At 42.5% G+C, this 12810-nt stretch overlaps 1 protein-coding gene across 1 annotated transcript in view; it reads right to left on the reverse strand.

The window, feature by feature from the left end:
• Nucleotides 1-1518: 1518 nt before the first annotated feature.
• ELK4 (ETS transcription factor ELK4) overlaps nt 1519-12810 on the reverse strand; it is a 28958-nt gene continuing 17666 nt past the window's right edge. Inside the window, exons 4-5 of the mRNA XM_088479620.1 lie at nt 6324-6440; nt 1519-4117 (exon numbers count right to left, since the gene is read on the reverse strand). Coding sequence (XP_088335746.1) covers nt 4004-4117; nt 6324-6440 — 231 coding nt within the window. The 3' untranslated portion in view covers nt 1519-4003. The remainder of the gene's footprint in view (nt 4118-6323; nt 6441-12810) is intronic.

The raw sequence follows: 12810 nt of genomic DNA on the forward strand, positions 1-12810 counted from the left end.
CTGACCTAATAATCTTCCAAGTTTAGCTAAACAAAACCTGCTGAAAAAAAATTAAGATTTATTTCTGCTATAATATGGGTCTGATTAGGTCAGACATCCATAGAGAGGAGAAAGGGATTGTAAGGATAACATAACATTTCTATTTAGTTATTGTGATTGAAAACTACATTACTTCCATTAAATTAGACCTTAATGAAGAATATTTAAGCATTTTCCATCAAAGATCTACTAGTCACTGGATGCTGTATGTATGCACTAATACAGAGTGAAACTTAGGACACTCCACCCACAAAAAAACAAACCATCCTGATTAATATTTCAAAAAGGAGAGGGAGAATATACATATATAAAAAGTGCTACATGTTCTCAAGTTCTGCAAGTAATTTTAATAAATGTTAAAGAGGAGATTATATAATAGAAAAGGGACTGCACGTATCAGTCTATAACAGACAGGTGGCAATGCAGCTTCAAAGAACATGCCCCCATTATCTCAGCTCCTCAAGGCACACTAACAGTCCAGGTTTTACAGATAGCCATATACTTGAGCACAGGCATCTTAATTAGTTATTCAGGTATTTTGATTTAACCATCTGTGCTCAAGCATGGTTATCATTAAAACCTGGCCTGTTAGTGTGCCGTGAGGGCCGAGGTTGGGAACCCACAGTAGTTGTAGTGTACTGTAAATTATTTCCTTTTTAATTTTCTCTACCCGTAGACAGCGCCAATGTGATCCGCTTTCAGCCACACATCAGTGTAACAAGCTATTCACATACCTTGCTGTGCTAAAAAGGGCAGGTGTACATTTTATATGTCGTATGCAGAATGCCACATAATATGGTTAAGTCAATGTTACCAGCTCCTTATTGTTTGCCCTTTATAGGGTTAGGATAAACAAACAATTGTTATTACACATATATGAAGTATTTAGTATACTTCAGCTGTACCTTTTCTCCTCTGTTCAGGATTTGTGGGCCTGAATAACTAAAGCCAAAATAGTTTTATAGGATTATAAAGTGTGGCAAAGAAATCTTGTTTTTGTAGTTGTCAAAAAAAATCTGTTCAGTCAGAAAAGCACATAAGTAATTCAGTCTCTCTAAACTGGACATTGCATGACACTTACTGTAGATAACCGAAGCTGTGAAGAATGTATGAACAGCATTTGTATAGCAATAATTCAATCCATTAAAATACTTTTAATATATATTATTTTCTTTAGTATGTGTAATGCAGCATTTTAACCCAGCATAAGGTTATGTTCTAGTGCACGTGTTATTTTGATATTAAATCGACGTGTAAGCGGAGTAACACTAGGGAGTTCTATTAAGAAGTGATGTTGCCCATAGCAACCAGTCAGATTCCAGGTATTATCTTCTAGAAGGTGCTAGATAAATGAGAAGTAGAATCTGATTGGTTGCTATGGGCAACATCACTTCTTAATAGAACTCCCATCTTAGTAAATTTACCCCTAGATCTTTTTTTGCTAAAAATTGCATGAAGTCAATGGCACATGGGGAGGGCTGTGGTATAGGATTTTAATGAATGTCTTAAACAAATGCAGATGTGTAAATGGATTCTTCCAGTCCGTAGAGTTGGGCAAAATTTACCCTTCAACTTCTCTCCAATATCATCATTAGGAGACTTTGGTACAAATTGTGAAAGCACACGATGGGAGGATGGGGGTCATTACGATAAAAGCCTTCCTTAAGGTGCATATCCACTACACGAGTGTAGAACGACTGTACGATTACAACATCGTAATCGTTCATTATCCTGTGCAGTGGATAATGTGCCCACACTGAATGATATGTCGTTCAGTGCAGGCACCCTCCCTCATCCCCGAACATGCACAACCTGTCGATATCGGCAGGTTGGCCTGCATGTTCAGGCGATGACAGATGGCAACGACCAGTGGGAGAGCGCATGGCTGGTCATTGCCGGCATATTCACTGCACGATTAATGAACGATTGTTAACGATAACGATGTCGTAATCCTTCAATCGCTCATTTTTCTTGTGTAGTGGATATGCGCCTTCACACTTATAACAAAACGGTCAGTCTAAGAAATGATTTACAAATACTTAAAAGGTCAATTAGTTGTGCCCTCAACAACATACATAGGAAATGCTAAACACCTCACATATATTAGTATATTGTATAAAATATTGCAGCTTGCGCACACCAGATTCAATAGGAAAAAATGCTCAACTATAATCAAATTCAATAAAAAAGGTATTTTATGAAAGTGCAAAAGCATACGGTAGAGATACAAAAATACCACTAATAGGCAATAGTTTCCTGCTGAAGCCCAGAGGATCTATTAAAAGTAATGTATTAGCTACAGTATCTTGCACTTAATTGAAAGTATGATTTCCTTTGGTACATAGCCAATAGTTACTGGCTACAACTGGTAAGGTTTTCCTATTTCTGCTAGTATTAACACTATAACATGTTGTACCAATGCAGATGACAATGAATGGCTCCATATTGTGTAATACATTGACAGCCTGTTAATGCGAGTCACCTATAGTAGCACCTAAAACTAGCAGACAATAATTAAAATCATTGAGCTTGGTATCTGTTTTACATGTACGGAAATAAAATACACTATTACATCCTCTGTAGAACATACCTTTACATAGGTTAGTGGTTTCTAACCTCTGCCATTAGTAATCATGTTTGCCAAACTCTGCTACAAGCCAATGTACATCTAACCACCAAACGGAGTATAAAAAAAAATAAATGTTGCATAGGTCTCACAGGAGGAAACTGGAGCTATAAAAATGAATTGAAACAGGCACATTTGTTTTCCAGTGCTGATGTATGGAGAGGTTTTAGACCTTGTATAGATACTACAGTCAGCTTTGCTGCCAGCAAATCATTCTGTCAGGCCATTTCAACACACTTCATCATGTCACACTCCAAATAGTTCTGCAATAGGGTTACTTGGATGACGACTCAGTATTTAGGACCGATTTCCACACTAGCGATTGTACATAAATCTGTTGGATTACACAGCGATATGTTGGGTTCCATCAGCTGAAGCAAATGATCCTTTGTATTCAATGCCATTGTTCATTTTTAAATAATTTCTCAAAAGTCTGCTCCTTTCCTTTGGGATGGGTTAAGATTAAGTGCTTTGTATTTCCTATCAGCAATTTACGTGAGGAAACTAAACATGGCATCTTCCTTTCTTCTAGATGCACAAAAAAATTTTTTTTATTTTTTTTTACTGAATATTAAAGACTCCCAGGAGAATAACTTGTCTCATGTTAGATCAAATGAAAAACTATAAATATGGCTCATTTAGGGAAAAAAAAAAATGGTTTATTCAAAATAAGGGCTTATGCAGGTGTACCAATTTCTGTCAAAAGTAAAAAAAATACCTGTTCTACAATTCTGCTCATAAGTGCTATTCCGTATTGCAGTCTATTCTTCAAATCCCAGGATTATTAATTTTACTCACCGTTGTTACTATAATGCAGAGTTGAGCAAATCAGAAGCAAAATTTTACACTAACCAAATATCAAGGCAGAACATGATGTTTTGCAGAGGTGCATAGTCACACGGATACAACTGTGGCCTCCACTTTAGGTTTGTCATTCTTCGGAAAGTTAATATCCCACTTTGTGGCAAACCTGCATTTTGCAGAATTTATAGTCTATGGATAGAGCTGGGTGAACGCGAACCAGCTCATTCTCCTGGGTGGTGAGGCAAGGTAGGGTAGGACTAAACACTTAAGGCAAATTCCGTGAGTTTTAAATAGTTTGTTACTCTCTACTCAAGTGCAAAAGATTGTGGCCAATTTGTAATCTCCTAAGAGGGCACTTAGTTACCTAATGACATGCCCAAACGTAATGTGCTTTCTACATCATAAAATGCTTGCATGGTTAATCCTACAAGCACATACAATGGAGGTGAAAAAGTACATTAAGCTGCAGGGGAAAAAAATATTTGCTATCTGTAGAAATGTTGATATAAAAGTTTCCCTTCTCGTTCAGCCTGGTTATTGGTGCGTCTGCAAGGACTTCAGCAAATCAGGAGTAAAAGGACCTGGTGTGGATGGACCATCGAAGCTTGATAATGTGAGCGGCATATGTCCATTATAGACTGAAGGAAACTAAAATAAAACAAGTCAAATATTTTTAAATAGAATATTACATTAACTACACATTGTACAGAGAAAAAAATTAAAAAAGGGAAACTATCCTTTCATACAGAACATGAGGGATACACTGATCATTGGGTACAGGGGAAAAGGTAATGATGCTGCTGGCTGAGAGAATGCAAAGGAAGTGTAGAAGGTACGTAGACAATGGAGAGGTCACAATGATACAATCAGTGATGAAGGAAAATGCTGCTAAAAAAAAGCCAGACATTGATATACTATAAAAACAGATTGTTTCTTTACTGTTACCATGATTCATACTTTTTTTTTTTTTAGGAGATAGTGTGCCCTGAGTACTATGTGCTCTTTGTTCTCATTCCGTGATAGCATGTAACAGGGCTCACACCTTGTAGGAGTGGACAATCTGTGGCAATCCAGCTAATGTGGACTGACACATCCCAGCATGCCTGCCATAGTTTTGCTGTTAGAGCATGCTAAAACTGTGGTGGCAGTGTATGCTGGGAAGTGCAGTTCCACTGGAGTGCCACAGGTGACCTATCCCCGTTATAGACAATACACACAATTGAAACCTCTTGGTTGCGTTGCAGGCTTATTTTATAAGCTACTTAGTTACACTTCGTAACAATATTTCTGACTACAGAAATGTTAATTTCTTGGCAAGCTGTGCTTGGGAAGTATCATGTACACCAACGTTGCATATTAATAACTTAAATCTCAATTCACAAAAGTGCTGTGTTCTGGCATTTTAAAAGTGACTTTATGGATATATTACTCAAGATCTTAATTGGCTCCAGCAACTAAGCGCTGCTTTCAGTTGGCAGCGCAGAGTGTCCAATAGGACGCTCAGCGCTGCAGCTCACCACCCCTGATCGCGACACAGAGGACCCCAGCCGGATGCCGGGGACACCCACCAGCGCTGGAGACCGCCGACAGGTCTCTGCCCACACTCCCGAGGGACCACCAGGGCAGTACATTAACGGAGGGGGTTCTATCTCTTCCCCATTGGGGGGTGGCAAATAGGGGATAAAACAAATAATTTATTAATAAAATAAAATGTAAAAATATGGCTGGATTGGCCTGCTGCATTTTGAGGACCTCATCAGCGGCAGCCGGAGTGGGGATAGGGTAGGAGGGGCAGGCGGCAGAGGAGAGGCAGGTAATCTAAAAAACCCTGCTCTTGTCTGAAAGGGGTCTACCTGGGAATTTCCCGGGTAGACGCTGTAGTGTGAAAGGGGGGTCTCAACTAAATACCCGGGATATTGCACAGGATAAATTCCCGGGTCTGAGCAGGAAATTTCCCTGGTCGTATGTCTGAAAGGGGTATAACTGATCACTGATGCAGGCTCTTATCAGAGCTCCTGGCTTGGACCTCAGAGATGATACATTCAGGCGAACAAAGACTCCTTATTACAGTGAATAAGGAATTTTTTGGGGCAGACTGCAATAATAAATGTGCCCTTATGTCTGTTATACCCCTTTTACACCAAAATCCCGGGTCAGACCCTGGAATTTGAACACTGGTCAATCCCGGGTTGAACTCGGCTTCAGACCCCGTTCACACTGCAACTGGACACGGGTTATTCCCGGGTTTGCCCCGTTCACACTGAACCCGGGTAATCCCTGCTTTTCCCTATAGAGGTCATTAAAAATTGACTTTTTTAAGGGCTGACAAAGATGAGGTCACAAAAGCCAACAAAAGAGAGGGGTGGGGACTGCTTACAGCAATGATGGCAGACGGAGCACATGTGTGGCTGTGGTGCAGGCTGCAGTTCTGACTGTGGCAGCCTGTGTATCAGCCTGCGTTTTGTGGCAGTTGGTCAGGCTGTGTGCAGGTGGTTAGGCAGGCAAGTAATGGCTGCGTGTGAGTCTCTCTGCAGGGCCCTGACAAATGACATCATCTGCCAGCGCCCCAGAAGCTCCAATCAGCTAATAGCAGAATGTAGCCGGGTAAAATAATCCGGGTAGCACCCGTTCACACTGCCGCATGACACGGGAACAACCCGTGTTCAACCCTGCTCTCAACCAGAGTAAGATTCCCAGGTAAATCAACCCGGGAAATTTTTCTGGAAGCCGTTCACACAGAGCATCGACCCGGATTGACCCGGCAAAAACCCGGGTTATTTGGTTGGTGTAAAAGGGGTATAACAGTCTATATAATGGATCCCTTGTGCTGGTGTATGTTGGAAAGCTCACTCACCTGGAACAGGGTACTTGCACCATGTAGCCTAGCTGGGCTGTGAGGAGCAACTGGACTTAGTGTGCTCCAGAAATGAATGCTGGACAGCATGGCATTTGGGGTGAGCAATATAGGGGTCTGTAAAAAACAAACAAAAAAACATACATAAGACAAATAGCGCCATGTGCACGGACATCACATTCACATAACATTATCAAAATAAATCTAATGAAAAAATGAGTCAAGAAGGAGATGCAGTGCTCTAGGAATCTACTAACTAGTGTACTGAAAAAAAGTTATGGGGGGCTTATGGCTGGGGAAGCCTTGGCTGGGTGCAGCTTTTTTTCTAAGTGCAGTTTTTTAAGTGCATAACTAGCGTTAGACCTGCGTTATTTTTTATTAGTTAATTCTTCTGCTGATCCTGAATGAATTGACACCGCCTCTCTCCCAATCTACAGGTAACTGAAGTTGACTGTGACTGCAAAGTGTTTCACCTCCTGTGCCTCCTTTATTAATTATAATCATAGGTAACTGAAGTTGACTGTGACTGCAAAGTGTTTCACCTCCTGTGCCTCCTTTATTAATTATAATCATAGGTAACTGAAGTTGACTGTGACTGCAAAGTGTTTCACCTCCTGTGCCTCCTTTATTAATTATAATCATAGGTAACTGAAGTTGACTGTGACTGCAAAGTGTTTCACCTCCTGTGCCTCCTTTATTAATTATAATCATAGGTAACTAGCTTATTCTTTACTGAATCCTTATGCTTTTGTTTCTAATGCCTTATGATTTGTAATAGTTACATTGTTTTAAGGATTCTCTCAGTTTATTGACTAAAGTGAATGCTTGATTTATTTGTAGCCTTAGATGTATGGTATGTGGTCATTGTTGACTTAAGCCATTTTTATTGCTAGCTTTCTCTGGCTGGCCAATTGGGGGTTTTCATTAATTAGTGTCCACACTTGCCTGCTTCCCTGTATAAGTGTCAGTAGTTTGGCTGGGTGCAGCTTTTTTTCTAAGTGCAGTTTTTTAAGTGCATAACTAGCGTTAGACCTGCGTTATTCCGAGGAAAAACAGAGGGAGAAAAAGGTCCATCACGCAACAAACCCCAACAATCTAAAGACTCAGACTACAACTGGACTCCCTGTACAATCACGGCAAGAACACTTCTAATGCTATTAATAATGCTGGCCTTCTGATTCTAGCATACAATTCAATGCTTATCGTACTTTTCCCCATGTCAGTTTATATCTATCAACTTTGAAACACTGTCCTTTATCTCAGCTCTCTTGCCTAGCCTCACATCCTCTGTCTGCTTACAATCTGCGTTATTTTTCACATTCTGCACACTTTAGAACCCCACTTTTATTTCTCCCTATAACAATCTTGTTAATCTGCATACATATTGATACACTGTTCTTTGATACGTCACTGTTTTCTTACTTGCATTCCTACAAATCTCTTGCACTCATATCTCATTTAAATTTCCAAATTTCTTTCCTCTTGTTTACTTATAAACACCATGACAAGGTTTTCGTCAACTCCCTCCTTCCCTCTGTCTCTACCTAATCCTCTGTTCTGCCCCCTGCTTCCACCTTTATCCTTTCCCCCTTATCTCTTCCACCTCCTCCTCCCCTTCTCCCCCCTCCTCTGTCTGCCTACTCTTCACTCCTCACCCATTACTCCACTTTCTTCCTGTTCTACCCCCCCTCTGTCCTACTACCCCACCACCAAACCCTCCTCCTACACTGCTCTCCCTGTCACTTCACCCCACTGCCATCCACATCTCCCTCCCTGCCCACCTCCTATTGGTTCCCTTTCCAGCTCAGGTGCCCGCACCATCACTAAACTCTATTCATATCGGTCCCCCAAATTAATCTCACCTCCACGTTACAGCAACCCGGACAATCTCATTCACATCTCCCCCACAAATGCTATCTCTCTATCCTGTGCCCTCTGGAATGCCAGGTCAGTCTGTAATAAACTGGTCCCCACCCATGACCTTTTTATCTCCAACTCTCTGAATCTCCTAGCCATCACTGAAACTTGGATCTCACCCTCTGACACCACTTCTCCTGCTGCTCTATCCTCTGGGGGCTTTGCCTTCTCCCACACCCCCCGGCCTGGGGGTCGCCATGGTGGTGGAGTTGGGGTCCTTCTATCCACCAGTTACTCATACCAGCTAATACCCTCTGAACCATCCCTTACATTCCCCACATTTGAGGTTCATGCTATACGACTCTTCCAACCAGTAAACCTCAGAGTAGCTGTCATTTACCGTCCCCCTGGCTCTCCCTCCAAATTCCTTGACAACTTCGCTTCCTGGCTCCCTCACTTTCTCTCCTCAGATCTTCCCTCCATTATCCTAGGTGATTTTAATATTCCTATTGACATTCCCACAGAATCCTCTGCAGCTAAACTCCTTACCCTCACCTCTTCATTTGGTCTCGCCCAATGGACCTCCTCACCCTCCCATGTGAGTGGGCACTCACTTGACCTGGTCTTTACGCACCGTTGTGATATTTCTGATTACTCCAATTGCCCATTCCCCCTCTCTGACCATCACCTTCTCTCTTTTAACCTATCCCTCTCTCCTTGCCCTCCTCTAACTCCTAAGGCTACCATTACTAAGCGTAATATTGAGGCTATTGACACTGTTGCTTTTTCCTCCCTGCTGGACTCTCTTCTCTCCCCTATCATTTCTCTCTCCTGTCCTGAACAAGCTACTTCCCTGTACAATTCCTCCCTTGCTTCTGCTCTTGATTCTGTTGCTCCAGCAATAACCACTCACCCTCGCAGAACCACACCACAACCCTGGCATTCCAAATGCACCAGATACCTACAAAAGTGTTCAAGAATTGCGGAGCGTCAGTGGAGAAAGTCACGCTCTAAGGCTGACTTCCTCCATTTCAAATTTATTCTCTCCTCCTACAGTGCTTCCCTGTCTCTCTCCAAACAAACATATTTCAAGAACCTCATCTCCTCCCAGTCCTCAAACCCCCGGCGTCTCTTTGCCACTTTCAACTCCCTACTCTGCCCTTCCCCTCCTTGCCTTCCCTCCTCGCTCTCTGCCCTCGACTTTGCCACCTACTTTACATCTAAAATTGACTCCATACGTGAGGACATCATATCCCATCAGACCCTTAGCACTCCTCTCCCTCCTTGCCCTTACCACCCCTCCCCTTCTGTCTCACCAACTCTGACATCCTTCTCCCCTGCTTCTGGAGAGGAAGTCTTGGCCCTCATCCGGTCCTCCCCTCCTTCCACCTCCCCTCTTGACCCTATCCCTTCCCGTCTCCTCTCCCACTTGTCTCCTTCTGCCTGTTCCCATCTGGCTCACCTCCTTAATCTTTCCCTATCATCTGGCACTGTCCCTTCTGCATTCAAACATGCTCTTGTCTCCCCCATTCTTAAAAAACCTACCCTTGATCCTAACATACTTTCAAACTATCGACCCATCTCTCTTCTCCCTTTTGCTTCCAAACTCCTTGAGCGTATTGTCTACAACCGCCTTACCACCTTTCTTTCCTCCCACTCCCTCCTTGACTCATTTCAATCTGGCTTCCGATCTCTCCACTCCACGGAAACTGCCCTCACGAAAGTCAGCAATGACCTCCTTGCTGCCAAATCCAAGGGCCACTACTCTCTGCTCATTCTCCTTGACCTCTCTGCTGCATTTGACACTGTAGACCACCCTCTCCTCCTGCAAATCCTTTACTCTCTCGGTTTACGTGAAACTGCCCTCTCCTGGCTTTCCTCCTACCTCTCTGATCGTTCCTTCGCTGTGTCCTCTCATGACTCCTCTTCCCCTCCACTTCCACTAAAGGTAGGAGTTCCCCAAGGTTCTGTTCTTGGACCTCTCCTTTTCTCCCTATATACATCCTCTTTAGGTGAACTCATTAACTCCTTTGACCTCCAATATCATCTCTATGCAGATGATACTCAAATTTACCTTTCCACCCCTGAGCTCACCCCTGAGCTCCTTACACGTATCTCCAACTGTCTCTCTGCTGTCTCTTCGTGGATGTCCCAGCGCTTTCTTAAACTTAACATGTCTAAGACTGAGCTGATCATCTTCCCACCCTCTTCCACTACATCACTTTCCACAATTTCGTTATCTATTGATGGCACAACTATCTCCTCTAACCCCAAAGTGCGCTGTCTTGGAGTTATCCTAGACTCCTCCCTCTCCTTCAGCACATCTCGCAGTCCTGCCGTTTTCACCTAAAAAATATCTCCAGGATTAGACCCTTCCTCACCCAGGATGCCACTAAAACCCTCATCCACTCACTGGTCATATCCAGATTGGACTACTGTAACCTTCTCCTAGCTGGCCTCCCAGTCTCTCATCTCTCTCCACTACAATCTGAGAATACATTTATCAATCCATGAACCAAAACCCCATTATTTATGTATTATAGTGAGTGATTTAACAATGGTGAGGGCTGAGTTTTCGGTTTTTATTTATTTAAGCAATGTGGTCACAAGCCACTTGCACCCCAGTCCTGGGAATGGTGAGTTCAGGTTTGCACCCCAAATCTGGGAGTGGCGAGTGCAGTGAATTTCTGACTATAATATTATATATATATAAATATATATATATATATATATATATATATTGTTTGTTTACAGCCCCATAAGCCTGGGTCGAAAATAAACGAGTCTGGGGCGAGACAGTCAGACTCAACCACATGCTGTAGTAGTAGCTGTGGGTATAAGGCTCTAGCTATTAGCTGCTACCTGATGATTTTTGGTGTGTACAGACTGCATTTATAGCCATAAGCCGCTGCCTGTCAATTGAACCTGTGGGACGAGCAATCAGCTGCCACCCGGCAATTTCAGCAAGCCTTCACAGCTACTATCCGCTGCTCTTTAACCGGACCTGTGGAAAGAGCGATTACAGCTACGAGCCGTAATCTGGGGTATATGAGTCCACTTATAACAAGGAGCCACTGGTCAGCGATTACAGGCTGCATTCTACTTTAGGAACAGTGACTGTTACAGCAATCTGGATACCAAGTTCCTGGATCGTTTATTAACAATAAAGAGCAATGGATTTGGACTACTCTCCTAAAGGGAATTACATCCCTGGCTCCTACAGAAGCCATTTAAATGACAATGGTAACAGACGGTAAAGTAAATTATTTTGGGATTACTTATATCAGGCCAATTTTAAGTGGCTTTAATTGCAGATACAGTATTACACTTGTATTGACATTCAGTTTGCAATATAGCATGCTACATTTCAATGTGTCTTTTCACAATTCTGATCAGTTTTTTTTATATTGTTGCATTAATAAGGTGTTTAAATGTGTGTTGTGTTTTATTTAGAATAAATATGCATATATAATCCATACTAGAATCCACTGCAGCTCTTTGTCTGCAATTGTTGGTATTTTTGGAGAATATACAGAAGTCTTTATAAGGAAGTGCTTCAGTTTTGTACTTATTTAATTATTATTTTCTTTATTTCAAGTTTTTCTTGAATATCCTAGGTTTATTAGATACATTTATGTATTAACTAATTGGCGCCGTCAGACATTGGGGGGAATTCTATTCAATGCGCCATTGAATAGCAACGGGAGGGACTCCCAAAGCTATTCAATACACCGTGCTGTTTGGGCGCTAAGGATTTCTTCTCGCACCCCCCTGGGGATGCGACGAGAAATCAGATCAAAGTGGCGGGTGCGCGGCTGTTTTTCTGCATAGCGTGGCGCTGACAGCCGCGCGCCCAGCACCTTGGTCAGAGAATGCTGGTTACCGAGCCTTAACACCCTTGTTAAGGCGCGATGACCGCGATAACCGCCATTCTTCGACCGCACAGCACACTGAATTGAATAGCTCCGGGAGCTCGCTCTCGGCGCTATTCAGTTTGCGTTGAATTGAATCGCCCCCATTGATAGTTCTTTCCTTAGTGCAAACAAACAAAGGCACTCTACCTTCCTACCATGGGTAAAGGTAATGGGGGACCACCGGGGAAAATGGCTGTATTTATTAGCCCTGGGGCTCTAGTTAAGGTGAGGGTCCACCTTAGAAAAATGTTTCCTAGGTGGTAATGCAGTTTAAATATACTATGAAAATCATAGACAACTACTACAACAATGCCACACAGGTGTTTAAGCATCCATTGACATTTACTGCTAGGTTACCTGCTCTAAGCAGGGGACAAATGAAGAATATAATTCAGCAATTCTGAAATATTTAGTAAAAATGTGATACTAGTGCACAGCCACTCTTAATATTTCCTAAAAAATGTCCCGCAATTAGGAGAATCATGCAAAGCCGTTCAATTAGTTGCAACTAATGCTGGGTACACACTTCTAGATATATCGTTTGAGCGAACGGCGAAAAATATGTCAGTAGCGGATAAGCGGGTGTGTACACCAGATATGTCTGTGAGAAACGTCATTCACAGACACATCAGGTTGGCCCTGCAGCACAGCCAATGCTGATATATCTGAAAGATATATCGGTGCATCTGCATGTGTGTACGGGTGACCCACCAACC

The sequence above is a fragment of the Taudactylus pleione genome, unplaced genomic scaffold (genome assembly GCF_031769625.1).
Source record: "Taudactylus pleione unplaced genomic scaffold, aTauple2 ptg000242l, whole genome shotgun sequence".
Lineage (NCBI taxonomy): Eukaryota > Metazoa > Chordata > Amphibia > Anura > Myobatrachidae > Taudactylus > Taudactylus pleione.